The sequence below is a fragment of the Chrysemys picta genome, chromosome 5 (assembly GCF_011386835.1).
Source record: "Chrysemys picta bellii isolate R12L10 chromosome 5, ASM1138683v2, whole genome shotgun sequence".
In the NCBI taxonomy this organism is placed as follows: domain Eukaryota; kingdom Metazoa; phylum Chordata; order Testudines; family Emydidae; genus Chrysemys; species Chrysemys picta.
In genome coordinates, this window is record NC_088795.1 from 80708060 (window position 1) to 80726594 (window position 18535).

The following is an 18535-nucleotide window of genomic DNA, read 5'->3' on the forward strand; positions in this document are numbered from 1 at the left end:
TCAAATGAAAGTCCCTAGCCCTTATGGCTGTGGAGGAAAGCTTGAAAACAAAAGCTGAGTGCAACCTCGAGGCTCAGCAACCTGCAGCCAAATAAATAAATAAATAAATAAACCCCAATCTGTTTTAAGAGTCATATCTCATGATTTCTGGGAGTCTGCTGCATGATTTCCTGCCCATTTGCGGTTGGCACTAGTGGGTTGTGGGTCACTGTTGTCTGCTGCGAGCCCTGCGGAGCAAAGACTAGCTGTAGTACCGTACAGTGCATGCTAGGCACGCCCCCTCTGTCCCCTGGGCCAGGGCTGAGAGAGCGGGGAGGGCATAGTCCTTCCACCAGCCAGGGGATAAGGGAGGATCCTCAGCTGGCCACTTCCACCCGCTAGGCAGCTGAGCCCTGGGCCCACTTAGCTTGGGTGCGCACAAAGGAGGGCTGGGTGTCAGGACTAAGTACCGGCTTTCCGGGGGGCGGGCAGTGACCCTTCCACGCTTCTCCTTGTACTGCTCAGTTGGGAAGCAGCGCTGGGGCAGGGAAGCCCTTCCAGCCCCTGCCTACCCCTCTCCTTCCCCCTTCCTGCAGCTCTCTCCTTCTCGCCTGCTGCTGTCGGCCCCGCCGCGCCTATCGCCCTTTCCCCCCCCCTCGGCGGGGTCTGTCAGGCCTGGGTCGCCCCCCCCCCCCCCTTCGCTTGCTGTGGGCAGCAGCAGCGGCAGGGTTAACGCTGAGGAATGCAGCGGCGAGGAATGTGCATGCAGATGAGATGGATGTTAATCTCATGCTAATGAGCAGCGGCGGCGACTGCTGCCCGGGGCTGAGCCGGGCTCCCCGTTCTGAACCCAGACAGTGGCTGGGCTCAGCCCGGAACCCTGCCCTGGTGCTGCTGGAGCAGGCGGCGGCAGCCTAGACATGGTGGATTGAACCCGAGCAGTGGAGGAGGGTTTCCTGAGTGATTGCAAGAGACTCTCTGCTTCCCCCCGCCCCAGGCCCAGCTCCGGATCCCCCCTCCCCGTCCCCCGGCTCTACTGGGGGCTTTTCCCGCTTCCCTTCTTTCTTCCTGGCCCTATGGAGCAGCTACCCCCGGCGCCCGACCATGCCTAGGAAAGCGGGGAATGGGCAGCTCCCTTTACCCGATGGCTGGGAGGAGGCGAGGGATTACGACGGCAAAGTCTTCTACATTGACCACAACAACAAGCAGACCAGCTGGATCGACCCCCGGGACAGGTGGGCGCGGACGGAGGGAGGGGAGGCCCGGAGGGGATGGGGGCAAGGGCAGGCGTGGGGGAGACCCGGCAGCCGCAGGGTGAGCCCGGCTGAGAAGCGGCAGCCGGAGCCCCCGGGTGGGGGTAGGGGGGCAGGAAGGTCTCACCCCGTTATAGAATAGAAGAGACAAAGGGGGGCAGCCCTGTGGCAGGGGACGAGGGTGGGGGTTATGTGGGGTGGAGATGTGTTGGGACTGAGGGGGCTGTCTTGCTCTCACTCAATTTGGAAGCGGACTGAAGAGAAGTGGGAAAGGGAGAGTGCCTTGGAAACTGAGGCAACCCCCCCACAAACAAACGCTGGAAAGGGGGGGGAGTGGAGAACGAGTGCCTGTTTATCAAGGAAATCAGCCTGATCCTGTTGGCAGTTCAGTATTTATTGTCTCTCATTGATTTGGTTTCACCCCCTTTTTTTTTAAACAGTATCTATTTTGTGATTTTTTTGTGTGTGAACCCCACCCTTAATCTTCTTATTAAAAACTAGCTTTCATGCTCTTTACAGTTAATCTGTGCAGCCTGTGTGTGTATATATATAGTTGTGGTTTTATGAAATCTTTCCTTCATGTAGTCTGATATTGAGAATTGGGGACCCATGGATCCCAAGAAAGAAAGAGATTTAAAGATTGAAAGTAATTCGAATTTACTTGTCTGTCCTCTACAAACTTCTATAACAGTCTTTCCTGAGACGACCCAGAGAAGCAAATGCTAGGCATCCCGCTGACTCCTAAGTGTGGTATACTTGGGTCTGAATCCCTCAGTTTGTGAAAGTGCAGGGCTGTGGCATTTAACTCTCCTTTACTGTGAAAGCTCACATCACGAAACTGCCTGTCTCCTTGCTCCATGAACATGCCTGATATTTGTAGCCCAAAATATAGTTTTTATTTCTTTTTGTGAAGAAGCTAAGTCTGCAAGAGCTCTACAGGCCTCATCTATTAAGTAGGCCTCAGCCAGGCTAAATCCTTTCAGTCCCCCACCTAGAGACTGGGATGTTCCCTGCGTTTTTCAGTCCTATATATTTAAACAAGAACCACAAAAGACAAAACTTAGGGGTGGGAGGGAGTAAAACCAACTCTGATCCTGCTAAGGCACCAACTGTCTTATGTAAATCTTTCAGTTTTGGAGAGGCTTTTACTTTATAAGCCACTTTTTAAACCTGAGATCTGTTTTAATTTGTGGCCTAAAAATTTCTGAAATATAGATTATTTACTTTGTGCATAGTGCAAGGTATAGCATTATTATTAAGCCTGTTGTAATCCAATTATCAAAAACTTACAAATGGCATTATAAATTTATGGCACAAACCATGATGAATTATCCATGAAGGTCTTGGTTTATAGTTCCCTGCTGAAGTTAGAAAAGGCAGTTGTGATGAAGCTAGCTAGTGTCAGAGCTTTGCTGCTTGTTAGATGCATAGTGAAAGTTTTGACAAGCATCATACACACTCAGGCCTTCTTTCCTGATATACATGGTATTGGAATTAACTGTTAACCCTGTTGTTTGACTTCCTTTGCACTTTGAAACAACTTAAATATATTGTAAATGTCAGTGACATAGTGGTGTTCACAGGACAGTGATATTTGTTGGACCTGTTTAAATATTTGGCTTCTGCAGATGTTTTGGTAAATATTTTTGACTTCTGATTGAAAAACTCCCCATTTTAACTATTTTCCTTGAAATTAGTGTTTTCAATTCAGTTTTGTTCTAGATTTGTGTTTACAAAACAGATGACAAGAAAACAGCGTAAAGCAAATAGAAAGTCAAATTATGATTGCGGTTATCTATCTTACTGCCTTCTGAACAAATTAACACTTTAAAACAAAAGAAACATTTGACACTTATTGTGGATTCTATTGTCCTTAAAATGTTCAGCCATATTTATCCTGTATTTGTGTGATTAGTTTCCTAGTACATTTGAGTCTTTAATTACTACAGAGTTGTGTTTTTAGTTTTTGTTTTAAATATGAACTAGGAGAATTACAATTTGTATCTCTCTCATCATGCAGGGATTACTGTAAATTAATTTCTCAAAAAAAATCAAGGTGAGAAAGAGAGGATTTGAAACACAATCAAGCTCTGGAGGCTAGATGTATTTTCTTTAATGAGGACTAATGGAGTGAAGTCCTTGTTAAACAGTGTAGGAGACAGTGTTTGGAGTAACTCCATTAACTCTTGTCAATCTTGTTTCTCACTGTTACAAAACAAACAGAAAGAGGTATGTTGCACGAGGCACTTGAGATAATCCATAAAATAGTGGATATGGCTCAACTGAAACTGAATTACCTGCATGAAAAAGAGGCTGATTGTCCATGCACTATAAGATTTTAGTATCTGTACGTGCAATCAATATTTAGATTGCTGTCTAGATTTGGAATAGTAGAAATAACTTTCTTGAAATGCCTGTGAAATTACTTCACTCTGGGCTCTATTATGTTGAAAATATAAGTATATTAGAAAAATGCATGTTGATATACTATACAGGACAGATTAGAAAGCTGTCAGAAGAACTAGAAAGTGAGCCTCCAGGTTTTTGTCAATACAGCAATGTCTGGATTCTTAGTGATCTTGGAATGTATCTAAAACTGTCAAGATGAAGTGCCGAGGTACTGTGGTGGTGATGTACTGGGAAGCCTGAGACTGACTTGATCCGAAGAAGTGGGCTGTAGTCCACGAAAGCTTATGCTCTAATAAATTTGTTAGTCTCTAAGGTGCCACAAGTACTCCTGTTCTGTTAACACGGCTGCTACTCTGAAACCTGAGACTGACTTGACAACATACTTATATCTATTCAGCTAGGTATTTTCAACTTATGATTTACATCAGGGAACTGAATAAAATGAAACAGTTGCATAATGTACTTGTGGAATACACTAGTACAGGGATTCTCAAATTCTTTCATAACTTTGGCTAAATCTTAATAAGATACTGTCTCATGGGCAGCTTCCTTCCCATTTGCAATTCCATAACAGCCCCGTGGAAATCCCCTTTAACCCCGTGCTTAAAGGTAAAAGCAATATTGGTGAAAAAATGTAATACATTTTTAGTTTCTTTGAACTTTATTTAGCAGATGAGAATAATGGGGGATCCAACATCTTGTGACTAGGCAGCTCTCATCAGCAACTGCTCCCCGGATCACAGTTTGGGAACCTCTTTATTAACAGAGGAAAGACTAGATGTGTGAAGCTTCTTTTGTGTGGAAACTGACCTGGCAATTGAAAATATTGATTATCCTTCAAAGCTTTGGTGAAACTTGCTTGCATAGGAATATATGCAATGTGTGTGTGTGTGTGTGTGTGTGTGTGTGTGTAAAATATATAGTACCAAATTTGTGCTAAGCACATTAGACACTCCTAGGACAAGATCCCTGCCCACCCCCACCCCCCCACCCCCGACGTTTCCAATTTAAAGCCATGTTGCTGAGTATATGGATCAGGCCTGCTGACATAATGATTGTACTCTGCACTACAAAAGAAGAAGACTTGGAGTAAATTCATGGACCGGGCCAGCTCAGTTTTGCTCACCTCACTTGTGTGAGTAATCCAGTTGACTTTTTAATGGTGCTCATATTTGTCGGTGAGAATGATTTAGCCCCTGATTTTTGTACTCTCTAAGTCCATGCATACTGGAAGTGCTGTAGAGGTACTGTAATACACTCAGCTGCTAAGGGTTTTGGATTGCTTTGCATTGCTTGGCAGTGACCCCTCCAAACACTTCAGGAGCTGTGTTGACTTGGCTAGAGGAGACTGGTGGCTAAAAAGCAGGACCTCTAAGGTATGGAGTGTAAAGAGAAGCAAAACTGAGCTGAATTCAAACAGGAATGCAAAGAGCCTGGAAATATTTTTATTATTTAAATCTACAGACTTGACTCCCTTGCCTATTCTGCTGCTGCTTTTCTAAGCTACAGCAGACTGAAAACTGACCAGTTTTGTCAGTTCCACTGCTGCTATTTAGAACCAATTAGACAACAGTGAAATAAACACAACCCATGTCAGTTTCACTCTGCCTCAGCTTGGAAAGATATGAAAAGCTGCAGAGACCAGCTGTTGACTGGGGAGGAAGACCAAAGTAATAGGTGGGAGAGGGATAGAAGAACACACATTTCCCTCCTAGTCCCTTTGTATTCGTTAAGAGGCTGAGGCAAGGGCAGAGTTGAATAGCCTAGAGTAGAAGAGAAGGAAACAGTGAAAATATGCTTCTGTTCTGCAGCAGCCAACAGATGTTGGAAGGGTTTCACATTTATTAGACACTTCATTGGCGGCTAGCATGAATGGTGGAGCTGCAAGGAGGGTGTAGAGACAGCAGCTAAATAGGAATCTCAGCTCCCTCCAGTTTCCAGAAGTTGGATGGTTCTGGATTTCTCACCAGGGCAGTGGGTCTCCTTGTGTTTTGTGTTGGTTTCTGGGCAGTTAAGTGTCAGGTAAATTTTGCATGCCCTTGTAGTGACTGCCAGTCACCTTTAACAGATATCCTTCTAGTCATTTGCATAAAATGAGTTCCATATAATAAAATCTGCTATCATAATTGGCTCTGATAGACACACTTATTAAGAATTTCAGGGAATGAGTTAGCATCGGGGTTGAACTGCCCCTCCTCTTCTTTGCCTTTTGTAGAGTTGGTGAAATGTATCTCTAGAGAATTTATAGATTACTTTATCAAAGCAGTGATAGATTTATCGTGTTTTGGTGTTTGCCTAGTAGAGACTGCTCTAGAAATACCCTGTCTGCATAACCAAAACAAGGGTTTGAAAAATTTACCAGACAGCTAGTAGCTAAACCTGCTAGTTAGAGGTAGGTGTGAAATACAGTTATCTTGTGAACCATTGAAGTGGAGAAGAAGCCCAGTTCTCCTTGCTTCTTCCAGCTTCTAGTATGGAGAGGGTACTGGGATTTTTACTGGGGATCCCCACATCCTTCAATGGTGCCATTTTGGTGTTCTGGCTAGGAGACACTGTGGACATTAAAAGCTCTATTCCTTCTCCATATGGAAGGGACAAGGAGCTTTATTATTTCTTGTATTACCTAGGGGCCCTTGTCATAGACCAGGACCCCATTGTGACAGGTGCGGTACAAACACAACAAAAAGACAATCCCTGCCCCAATCTTTTTGTCTCTTCTCTATCCCAGCGATTCCTGGTTGCTATCCTATGAATAGCAGAGGGCATAGAAGGGACAGGATATGGGGAGACTTGAAGCTGCAGCTGCTTGAGGAGTGGAGCTTGCTGCTCAGACATATGTTACAGGAAGGCTGGGAAGGAGGCATGATTAGAGGTAGAAGAGGAGGCACGGGCATAGAGGTAGTTGGGATACAGTGCAGGCAAGAGCTTTTGGGAAGCTCCAAGTATTGACCCCAGGCAAGAGAGTTATTTGGATGGGGGGAGCGTCAGAGGACAGAAGTACCTAGTGGATCTGCTCGTCACAGAACTAAATAATGTTATCACAGATAAATAAAATGACTTTCTGTTCGCATGTGAAGAGTTCAGTGTCTGAGGTGCTATGAAAATATATTTGCATGTGAAACTTGGGGGTTGTGGTGATGATGATTCTTTAGCTGCAACGGCCTGAATTTTTTTTTTTTTTTTTTTAAAAGGGGTAAATTTTAACTTTGACTAAAAAAAGGTGGAAAGTTCAGTTGTCCTTTGAAGAGTTGTGGTGTAAAATTTGGAGACTAAGTCATTAAACTATAAAATATAGGAATTTTAATACTGTGTTAAGTACAAATCTCAACATGATCTTAACCATGGAGTCACTAGAGTAACTCTATTAAATAAATCCTCTGTATAGTAAGGTACAAATTACCTTTTCTATTCTGGTAGTGAAGAGGAGGAGTATGCAGCAGATCATCTGACACACCAAGTTGTACAACTTTTCTGTAAACCATTCTACTGAGACAGATCATTTGGCATCTAACTCTGTTAATGTGGTTCCTGACTTGCTTCAGTCTACATGCTAGCACTCCATCTTCCTTTACTCTTACACCAAATAACTAGGTTCCATCCGTTCCTGCATGGCCTCTCCTGCTTATAACCAGTATAGTGTGCTTCCTGTGAAACTCCCTGGTCCCTCACTCTGGTTTCAGTGGAAGTCTGGGAACTCCTTTCTTTGTCTGATTGCAGGGTTTTTCTTTTAAATAAACATGCCTGCTGCAGGAATTGAACCCACAATAAAATGCTAAAGGTCCCTGAACTCCTGGCACCAGACCTTCAGCTGCTTATCCTGCCTTCTGCAGGATTATGAAATGGATTGCGAGGCAGAATTCTAATATTATGTGGTATGTGATACTATGGTAACATCAGCCAGTATTTCAGAATAGCAGTGTTTTTGTTTTTTAACAAAATTGCGACTTGTTCCATGTGTGTGGTATGTACACTTTTTAAAATATTGACATTTGTTTACCATAATTGAAATACTATGGTGACTCTTGCCTAGGAGTGTTACCCCTTATATCTTTAAGGATGATAGAACTCAACTTTTCTCCAATCAAAACAGATAAAGTTGACTAATCAAAAGATGCTGCAGTGTGTCCACTTATGTATGCAAGGTAAATATATTCTAGTGGCTAGGGCAGAGGATTGTCAGGGTTCTATCCCCGGCCCTGCCACTGACTTCCTATGTGACTATGGGCAAGTTATGTCAAGAAGTAATTGCATGATTAAAAAAAGTAATAGAATACCATTTATTTATTTAAATATTTTTGAATGTTTTTTACATTTTCAAATATATTGATCTAAATTACAGCATACAAATGTTTAGCATATCTGGCATGTAATTACCTTGCAATGCCAGCTACAAAAGTGCCATGCAAATGCCTGTTCTCACTTTCTGGTGACATTGTAAATAAGAAGAGGGCAGCATTCTCTCTCCCTTAAATGTAAACAAACTTGTTTGTCTTAGCGATTGGCTGAACAAGAAGTAGGACTTAGTGGACTTGTAGGCTCTGAAGCTTTACATTGTTTTGTTTTGAGTGCAGTTATGTAACAAAAAACATTTGTAAGTTGCACTTTCATGACAGAGATTGCACTACTGCACTTGTATGAAGTGAATTGGAAAATACTATTGCTTTTGTTTCATTTTTGCAGTGCAAATATTTGTAAGCAAAAATAGTATGCACTTTGATTTCAATTACAACACAGAATACGATATATATGAAAATGTAGAAAACATCCAAAATATTTAATAAATTTCAATTAGTATTCTATTATTTAACAGTGTAATTAAAACTGCAATTAATCATGATTAATTTTTTGAGTTAATTGCGGTTAATCGACAGCCCTATTCAGAAGTATAAATTATAATTATTAATAGCTGTGTATAATGTCTGTTTAAAGTTGACATCAATAAGAGATGAGTCTGATTTTCATAAACAGGGTTTTCAAACGAATACTGATATCGCAGCAAGAGAGTAAGGCCCTGATCTGACAATGTGGTTTGTGCAGGTGGGCCTTTATGCACATGCAGTATACCTCCATAAGGCTAGCAGGGGTCTGCCTGTGCCAATTAGACTGCATGATCATGGCCCAAATTATGTAGGGCTTGACCCAGGTCAGGTTTATTATCCTGTGTAATATGGAAACCAAATTCAATAGGAAGAAGTTCATTTGTGAAAAATGGTTTACTAAGCAGGGAGGGTGAAATGGTTGGGACTGGATGAAATGTAACTTTCTGGGATGGAGGGAGTGGTACCTCTAATGAATTTAATAGATTTTGGATAAAGGGTGAAGTAGTTTTATAACCATTGGTAACCATAGAACACAGCCTCACAGAGGGAGTATACCGCATTTGCATTTGAGATGTATGAGGTATGAAACTTCCTTGTTGAAAACAAACATGCCGTTTAGTTCACAGTTTGCTGTTACCCAAATTTGTTAAAGGAGAAATCCATAAGTTGTGTGTCATTCCTTTTTGTTAAATGTGTGTTTATCAATTTAGAAAAGAAATGTTTAGGCTTTGAGCCTGTGTTGAGAGCACAGGCTTTTGCCTATGCCTGTGTGATTCTCAATACACTATTAGGTTCTGAGATGACAAAAACCAAACAACCCCACTGTGCCTAGACTTGCCTATGGACATAGTGCAGTCAATGTTTTCAAGACCAGTTTTGTTTCTCATCCAACATGGCTGACAACTCCAAAAATCAGTCCTCTTCAACTCCATTCTGGTTGTACCTCCTCTGTTGTATTTCCATTAGTCCTGTAAAGCATCTTGGGGTACAGTTGGCAGGATCTGGGCCTTATTTTCCCACGACCGTTCATACAAACCACTTGAGCATGTATGTAACTTAACTCACACAAGTTCTTCCATAGAAGTCAATAGGACTACTCATGTGAGTATATTATGCACGTGCTTTAATGTTTGCAGGATCAGGCCTAACTTGTATTGTATTTTAATTGTTTATGCAGATTAGACACTTTTGTATAAAAAAATTATTTTCTCTCACCATCAAGCCATTCTCTCTGGTTAAAGATTAGACATGTTCAGATCTTCAGAGGTTTGACTCAGATTTCATCTTTCTAAAGTAAACGAATGAGTTAAATTTCCTGAGTTTTAATGTGGAGCTCAGATGAGAATCCAAAAACTGAGGTCCTTCCTGGTTGTTCTGCATGAATGTTAGATTTAAACTTTTTTTATTAAAGCTAATATTAAAATTGTCTCCTACATAGGTTAAAGAAAATGTCTGTACATCTGGGTATAGTGCCAGATAGCAATTGTGAAAAAACGGGACAGGGGGTGAGGGGGTAATAGGCACCTATATAAGAGAAAGTCCCCAAAAATGGGACTGTCCCTTTAAAAACAAGACATCTGGTCACCCTAAGTGCTTAAATTGTCCAAATGTACAAAGGTTGGTTTGAAAGTCATAAAATACATAGAGTACAAAATCGGCAACATTCCAAATTAAGGTTAATAAATTTAACTACTAAGGCACTCTAAGTATAAGGGCTTGCCCTGATGTCCTTGACCAAAAGTGCCCCGATCCTCCCTCTCCTTACATTGTTGTGAAGTGTATCAAATGACTTCCTCTTGCCCCAATGTCTGCCTCCAATAGTAATGTGTATAGGGCTTGTGAAGTGAGCTTAGATCCATTGGGATGGAAAGCACTTCCTGTGTAAAATGCATTCCACTGTAACTGAAGCAAATGACTGTGCTGTACACAAAGATAAGTGAATTAGGTAACAATCTGGCATGAAGTGAAGACCTTTTTAACCTCTGTATTGCGAGCATTGCAAAGTATGAAATGAACTGTTTATACATTTACAGTTGTCCTAGTGAATGGTGGAATGTTGTGGAAATAATCATCTGACATGCTTACAGAACATTCCTCACATAGTATTCAAATGATTAGAGAAATTATGGGATGCAGCAGAGCAGCCAAGCATTGAGCCGTTTTAGTCAGACATTGTGGTTTACTATTGTGGTAAGTGAGACACAATACATAGCAGCTCACATAGTAAACAGATGACTTGTTCTAAGTTGCTCAACCTCAGGTATTTTTTTCCCCATTTAGCTTGTTCTCTGTTTATCATTCTTAAACTTCTCCTTTTGTACTTTCCCTTTTGGTCTCATAGCTTGATACTGCTAATGAACAAAAGTTTGAGGTTCACTAAGTGATCATGTTATGCTTACCAAAGTATAGAAGTTGGATTGTGTATAGCAAAACAGAGCATTTGGAGTGATATGGCTTACTTTTTGTTGGATCTGTTTCCTTACTTACGTTGCTAGTTGCTATCCATTGTTCTCCTTTGCTTGCTAGGTGCTGTAATCCATATAAAAGATCCATGGACTTCTGCAAATTTCTGCTCAGAACCTTCCTGACCTCTTCATTGGGAATACATCCAAACTATTGAAGGTTTCATTTCCCAGACACACAGATTTAGCATGAAGAATTTACCTGGCTTGGAGAACAGAGTGTAATTTTTTTTCTTTTTACTTTCACTCTGCCCAATTTCTGTTGTTTTGATTCATTAATTCTGGAAAGTGCCCTCTGAAAATATGTAGGCATTTTAAACAACAGAAGTTGGTGCTAGAATTAGATTAGCTGTCACAGAGATGTGTGACCTGCACCCAGGGGCCTGTATCTGGCTGGGCAAAATAAATTAAAAAAAATCTGATCCTCCATAGAGGAGGTGGAATTATGTGCCATTGTTCAACAATCCTTTTTCCCCTTCTGACTTACTGAGAGAATGCCACTTGCCTGTCATCTTGACTTCCAGGAAGAAATCTGCTTGTTACAAGATTACCTTTAAAACAATCTTATTTTAATATTTGCCCCCTGCTCCTCCTCTCCCCTCAGCCCTGCTCCTCTTCTTCCCTCTGAGGCCCCATTCCCTGGTCAGACCTAGGGTGACCAGATCACCCAAGTCAAATATTGGGACGCGGGGGGGGGGGGGGGGGGGGGGCCAAAAAAAAAACCACCCTTCCTCCGCAAGTGCTGGAGGGAGGCCCGGGAGACTCAGGGGAAGCGAGACTCAGGGGAAGCGCGGGGCTGGGGTGAGTAAGAGTCCGGCCTGGCCCCGAGCAGGCAGGACTCAGTCGGGCGGTAGGGAGAAGAGGGGGGCGGCCCGCGGGGCCAGGCGGCGGCTGTTGTTCTCCCCCCCGGGCAGCGGGACACGGGAGCAGCCGCTGCTGCAGCTCCCACTGCTGCGGGGGGAGGAAGCGGCCATGGCACTTGGCGGCTGCGGCTCTGGTGCCCCCGAACCCCCCGGGCCGGGGCCTACTGCGGGGACCCAGCAGCGCGCACGCTGGGCCCAGCCCCTGGCCAGTCGCGTCTGGGCTGCTGCCCAGCTGGTGCTATCCCGCGGCGGCCCCGGGGCGGAGGCTTTGGCCGCGCAGCCCCGTTCGTTCCCCTGAGGGACCGAGCGGGACGGGGGGGCCGGGGCCCGCTGCCCCCACTCCGGGGCCGCCGCGCGATAGCACCAGCTGGGCAGCAGCCCAGACGCGACTGGCCAGGGGCTGGGTGCAGCGTGCGCGCTGCTGGGTCCCCGCAGCAGGCCCCGGCCCGGGGGGTTCGGGGGCGCCAGAGCCGCAGCCGCCGAGCGCCATGGCCGTTTCCTCCCTCGCGGCAGTGGGAGCTGCAGCAGCGGCTGCTCCCGTGTCCCGCTGCCCGGGGGGGAGAACAGCCGCCGCCTGGCACCGCGGGCCGCCCCCCTCCTCTCCCTACCGCCCAACTGAGTCCTGCCTGCTCGGGGCCAGGCCGGACTCTTACTCACCCTGGCCCCGCGCTTCCCCTGCATCTCCCGGGCCTTCCTCCAGCGCTTGCGGAGGGGGGAGGAATGGTGAGCCCGGGGAAGAGGCGGGGATTCGGGGAGGGAGCCAATCGGGGGAGGAGGGGGTGGAGTCGGGGCGGGGGGGGTGTGCGAGCACTTCTGGGCTCCAGGCTCCAGCGCATTTCCTTGTTTGTCCAGTGTCCCGACTGCACGTCGGTCGGGACGCGGGACAAACAAGGAAATATCGGGACAGTCCCGATAAAATCGGGATGTCTGGTCACCCTACTCAGACCAGAAGATGGAGCCTGGGGTAGAGTGAGCATATTCCCCCTGCCCGGAGCTGGCCCAAGCCCCCTCTCCCTCCCCTCTCTGCATGGAGCTGGCCTGAGCCACTTGCTCAAGTCCATTCCTCCCCTGCGCAGGGCTGGCCCGAGCACCACCCCCAACCCCTAGGTGATCAGTTGGCAAGAGCAAATGGGACAAATGCCCAGTTTTGCCAAAATGTTGGGACATCCGGGGCCAAAACGGGACATATGGTTATCCTAGGCCAGGGGTCCCCAAACTTTTTTCCTTTGTGCCCCCTCCCCCCACCAGGTTCTTCCCCACCCCCTGGGAGTGGGGGCCAGAGCCAAGAGCAGGTGCTGGGGGTCGCATTGGGACTGGGGGCTGCGGTCGGGAGCCAGGAGCGTGGCCACGACCAGGAGCAGATCTGGGGCTGGGGGTTGGGTTGGGGCCAGAGAGGAACTGGGGGCAGGGCTGGGTGGTGCTCTCCCCCTGAACATTCCTCTGTATCCCCCTAAAGGGGCATGCGCCACAGTGACTGTGGGGCCTTGGGGAAAGTGGAGGAGCAGAGGGTGGAGCTCCGTGGCTGGGGTGGGATATGCAGGGCCCCAATAAATCTTAATCCACCTCTGCCTACGCTACAGGCGCTACAGCAGTACAGCTGCATCTATGCCACTGTAGTGTAGATACTTGCTACAGCAATGAAAGGTTTTTTTTCTATTGCTGTAGTAAATCCACCCCCTCTGAGGCAGTAGGTAGCTAAGTCGACCTAGTGGTGTCTGTACTGGGGCTTAGGTTGTCTTAACGTCATACCCTTGGGAGATGTAGTTTTCACACACATAGCTGGATTGATTGAAGTTTTAGCTATAGGTCAGGGGTTAGGCCAAGGGTCGGCAACCTTTCAGAAGCGGTGTGCCGAGTCTTCATTTATTCACTCTGATTTAAGGTTTCGGGTGCCAGTAATACATTTTAATGTTTTTTAGAAGGTCTCCCTCTATAAGTCTATATATTATATAACTAAACTAGTGTTGTATTGTAAAATAAACAAGGTTTTCAAAATGTTTAAGAAGCTTCATTTAAAATGAAATTAAAATGTTGATCTTACACCACCGACCCGCTCAGCCCGCTGCTGGTCTGGGGTTCTGTTCACCTAGGCCAGCAGCGGGCTGAGCGAGGCCTGCAGCCAGGACCCCAGCTGGCAAGGGTCCGGCAGCTAGAACCCCAGACCAGCAGCGGGCTATGTGGGGCCGGCGGCCAGGACCCCAGACCGGCAGTGGACTGAGCGGCTCAGCTCACTGCTGCTCAGGGGTTCCATCTGCCAGCTCCTGCCAGCCGGGATCCTGGCTTCCGGATCCACTCAGCCCGCTGCCAGTCTGGAGTCCCGGCCCTCCCCACATACAGTGGGTACCTAGCAACAGAGGGTCCTGTGGCACCTTTGAGACTAACAGAAGTATTGGGAGCATAAGCTTTCGTGGGTAAGAACCTCACTTCTTCAGATGCAAGAATCTTGCATCTGAAGAAGTGAGGTTCTTACCCACGAAAGCTTATGCTCCCAATACTTCTGTTAGTCTCAAAGGTGCCACAGGACCCTCTGTTGCTTTTTACAGATTCAGACTAACACGGCTACCCCTCTGATAAGTGGGTACCTACCTTCTCCCGGGTTCTGGCCATTCTCTTCCTCTCTCTGCACTGAGCTGAGGGTGGCAGTGCACTGAGCACAGGGCTGGGGGTGAAGGGTCGGGCCAGGAGCTAAAATGAGGGAGGGGGCTCAGGGTTGGGGCAGGAGGTTCGGGTGTGGGGCACTTACCTGGGCAACTCCCATTTGATGTGAGGGGTGCAGATGGGAATGTGGGGGTGTGTGTGTGCAGGAGCTCCCGTTTGGTGTTCCGGGTGGGGGTGGGGATGTGGATGTGGCGGGTGCATGGGGTGTGGGGGGGCTGGGGATGTGGGGCGGTGCAGGTGTCAGGGCAGGGGGGGGCTGGGGATGTGTGGGGGTGCCAGAGTCAGGGCTAGGGTTGTGGGGGTGGGATGAAGGAGTCAAGCAGAGGGCTGGGTGTGTATGAGGGAGGTACAGGGCTCAGGGCAGGGGTCTGGGGTGTGTGCGGGGCTCAGGGCAGAGGGCAGGGTGTGTGTGTGTGGGGGGTCAGGGCTCAGGGGAGAGGGCTGGGTGACTGCCCCCCAGCGAACTCCCAACCCCCCAGCTCCTTGTCCCCTGACCACCCCCTCCAGAGACCCCCCCCACCCTAACTGCACCCCTCCAGGTCCCTCCTTGCTCCCTGTCCCCTGACTGCCCTGACCCCTATCCACCCCCCACCCCCTGACAGACCCTGGGACTCCCATGCCCCATCCAACCCCCCCTGCTCCCTGACTGCCCCCTCCAGAGACCCCCCCCCATCCAACCCACCCTGTCCCCTGACTGCCCCCACGCCCACCCCTTATCCAACCCCCCCGGACTCCTTACCATGAGGCTCCACGCAGAGCCTGATAAGCTGCCCCGCGGGAGCGCGCAGCCTCGGCCCCCAGAGCTCTGCGCGCGCGGCGGCAGGGCTTCGGGTGAGCGGGGAGCGTCTTTCCCTTCCCACAGAGCCAAACACTGCCCCGCGGGAGCGCACAGCTCCTACCCCCAGAGCGCTGCGCGCGCGGCGGCAGAGCTCCAGGAGAGGGAAGAAGGCGTGGGAGGGGCCATCAGCTTGCTGCATTCCGGCCCAGGAGCGCGGACCCCGCGGCTTGCCGTGCCGGGAGAGTGGGGTCATTTGCCCACCCCGTGCGCACGGCTATGCTTCTGCTCCCTGCCCCCCGCGGGCATATCTTTCAGGAAGTGGCTCTATTACCAGACTTGGGTCAGTCTGCAAAAAGTCAGTTAGCTCTTGTGTGATCAAGTGTCAACCTCAAATCTCACCATTCTTGGATCCAAATGCTAAGCTCTACTTCAACCTTGACTTCCCAAATAACACACAATCTACCATCTTAATAAATTAAGAAAACACAGTTTAACCATAGGGAAGGGAATAAGATAAACAGCATATGACTGATGTTAACCATCTGTTTTTCTCATTGGAAGGCTCTCTGATAACACAATCTGAGACCCTGAATGGAAAAAAATACAGTAGACATAAGAAACTTAATTGTGACATTTGGAATTGTTCATTTAGCAGTTATGGGCCAAGTGAAATCCTGTTAAGACTTTCAGAGCTTGAGGCTGAAAAAACATTTTCTCGTTAACTTTTTATTTTGTTTGTGGGTTAATTAAATTGACAGATTAAAAAAATAAACAATGAGTGATCCGTTTGGGAGGTGTCCATTTAAAACTGCTTTCGAGCAGGATGAGAGCAAAAGAGAAACCTTGTTTGGAAATCTGTCTCAGAGTCAGTTACAAAATTTAGTTGGTTGAAGCATGGTAAGGTGGAAATTTTGAGAGACTATTATATCTGCCATAACATGTTGAAATTGAGTATTGGGAAGGTGTCAGATCACTATTGAACAGGTTAACAGAGTGAACCATGTAGGCAGCATTTCGGTCTGGCCACAATCCCCGGAAACTGTACAGAGGTATACAGAAATGCAAACTCAAAGAGGCCATGGAAGCGGGAATTTCCAGAGGGACTTTGTATACAATTTGCCCTGGGTAAAATGACGGCAGCTGATCACTAGCTAACTTCTAATGTGAAGAAATGGGCTTTAGGAGAGGGAGACTGTTGGAATCCCAAAAGACGCTTCTCTTCTATATGAATGAAACAACTTCAAATAATGGTGAGCTACATAGGCGTGGGATGTAGGGATGCGGGGGGTACCGCAGCACCCCCAGGTTCTATGAGGGGTACCGGCTGCGCTCTGGGCTGCGCCTGTGGGGTCCCAGTTGCACCCGCAGGGGCCTGGCTGCAAGCCCCAGGCCCGGGGTACACGCAGGGTTCCGACTGCTGGCTCTGCACGAGGTAAAAAGTATGGAGATAGTTTTTGCTGGCTTTCATCACCCTCACTATAAAAAGCGTTCCAACACCAGTGGTGAGCTATGATAGCTGTGAGGGAGCAGCATGTTCACTGTAGCTTTCCAGTGTTAAAATCTGCAAGCAGTTATGTGGGCCCAGTGCCTCCACCTGTTGTTAGACTGTTCTCACTGGATCGTTTTGAGCACTGGCAATGTGTTTGGTATTTCACAACACATCGAAGACATGGCCGCTGCTCAAAGAATCTTCGTCTTCAGAGTTGATAGGGAAGTCATACATAGCACTTGGTGACCAAGAAGTAGAAAGGTCACGTAACAGAGAGCATTTAAACAAAATTAATAATAGTACTTATGCTGGTGACACACTAAAGGCCTATTGGATGCCTTTCTGGGAGAACTCTTTAAATGAGAGATTGCCAAAAAGAGTATCAGTTTGACTCTGAGTTCATGCTGTGAACATAGTGAAAGTTTCAACTGCAAAATGCAATGTTTGACTTCTTTTAATCATACATGCAGCTTATGATGCTCTATTAAAACCAACTTCTCTACAAAACAAGCTCTTGTTTGATTGGAAGCTTGGCCCAGTGTTTAGGACTTGGGGAACCTCCGCTTTGTCAGATTTCCTATATGACTGTAGGCAAGTCATTGAGTATGTGTGTCCTAGGTCCCATCTGTAAAATGGGGATGATCACCCCAATTTACAGGGGCGTGATGGGTGGTGGGGCAAGTAGGTACAAGTATGTGAGATATTTTGCCACTGTGCCCAAGCTAAGTTGCAAATGGGAAATGAGGTATGGAGTGAGTGTGTGTGTGTGTGTGTTGTGAACTAGCGGACTCACAAGATGGAACTTGACCTATTTTGGGTCAAAAATATCTGGTGTAGAAACATATGGGTTATGATCACTGATGACTTGAGGAATCTGTCTATATACAATGTATGAATTGTGGTTGGCATTATGAAGTTGTTATATCATGGCATGCCTTTATGTGGACATGGAAGCCACCATTTGCTTATGGGCCGTAGCATGTGTCTGCCAGACTAGGGACAATAGTTTGTCATTAAATTTTAAATGGTCAACTGTTCAGATGGAAACACCTTGGGTCAATGGATTGACTAAAGATGGGAGAAGCTTGTCCGTTCAATTATGCACTGACGGGGAGTGGAAAATCCCAGCAGCAGAGTCGAGGTGTTGGTAGGGGGAGAGATTTACAGAGCAAGGGTCAGGAAGCTTTGGACAGGAGAGAGGCATGTTTTCATAGCAGGGAGTTTGGTTAAACCAGGGAACCAGCTAAAGGAAGAGAAGGCTAGTTGGCTGAGGGAGGTGCCGTGAGTCTAGACTGGAGCAAAGTCATGAGCTGCAGGAGAAGGATCTTAGATGCTCCAGAGAACTAGTTCCAAGCCCAAAAGGCTCTCCAGAATGGCAGGGAAAATGCCGACATGTGTGTTTATTTTGTCTAGATCTGTGTATCTTTCATGCTAAGTAAAGAGTAATGGTGGTTACAGTCCTGTGCAAAGTGTCTGTTCGCTTTCATTGTCTTGTGCCACTGAAGAGTTAAACTGTAAATTCAGAGTGGTGGGAGGAGGTATATTGTAAGCTACAGAAAGGAAAATCTGAGGGGCCGGCACTAGTATCAGGGGCTGAGCAATTGGACTTCAGGATCCCAGCTCTCAGAAGTAGGTGCTAAACAGGATCTACACCCTTGGAATATGTCTAGAGACCCTAGCCAGGGATAGTGCCTGGAGTCTGCTCAGATTTGAGGCTTAAAGAGCACACAAGGTCCACTGATCTGAGTCCCAAACACAACAGCCTGGAGAGTGTCCAGCCATGGGAGGGGGGGGAGCTTGCACGCGTGTGTGTGTGCACATGCG

General features: G+C 46.9%; 1 protein-coding gene across 4 annotated transcripts in view; it reads left to right on the plus strand.

Moving 5' to 3' along the window:
* Positions 1-338: 338 nt before the first annotated feature.
* WWC2 (WW and C2 domain containing 2) overlaps positions 339-18535 on the plus strand; it is a 156296-nt gene continuing 138099 nt past the window's right edge. The window contains exons 1-2 of one of the 4 annotated variants that reach the window (XM_042842068.2): positions 1077-1214; positions 10988-11144. In XM_042842068.2, coding sequence (XP_042698002.2) covers positions 11113-11144 — 32 coding nt within the window. In that variant the 5' untranslated portion in view covers positions 1077-1214; positions 10988-11112. Of the gene's footprint in view, positions 1215-10987; positions 11145-18535 lie in introns of all 4 variants that reach the window. The other 3 variants (XM_005281937.5, XM_042842067.2, XM_005281936.5) reach the window with 3 other exon arrangements.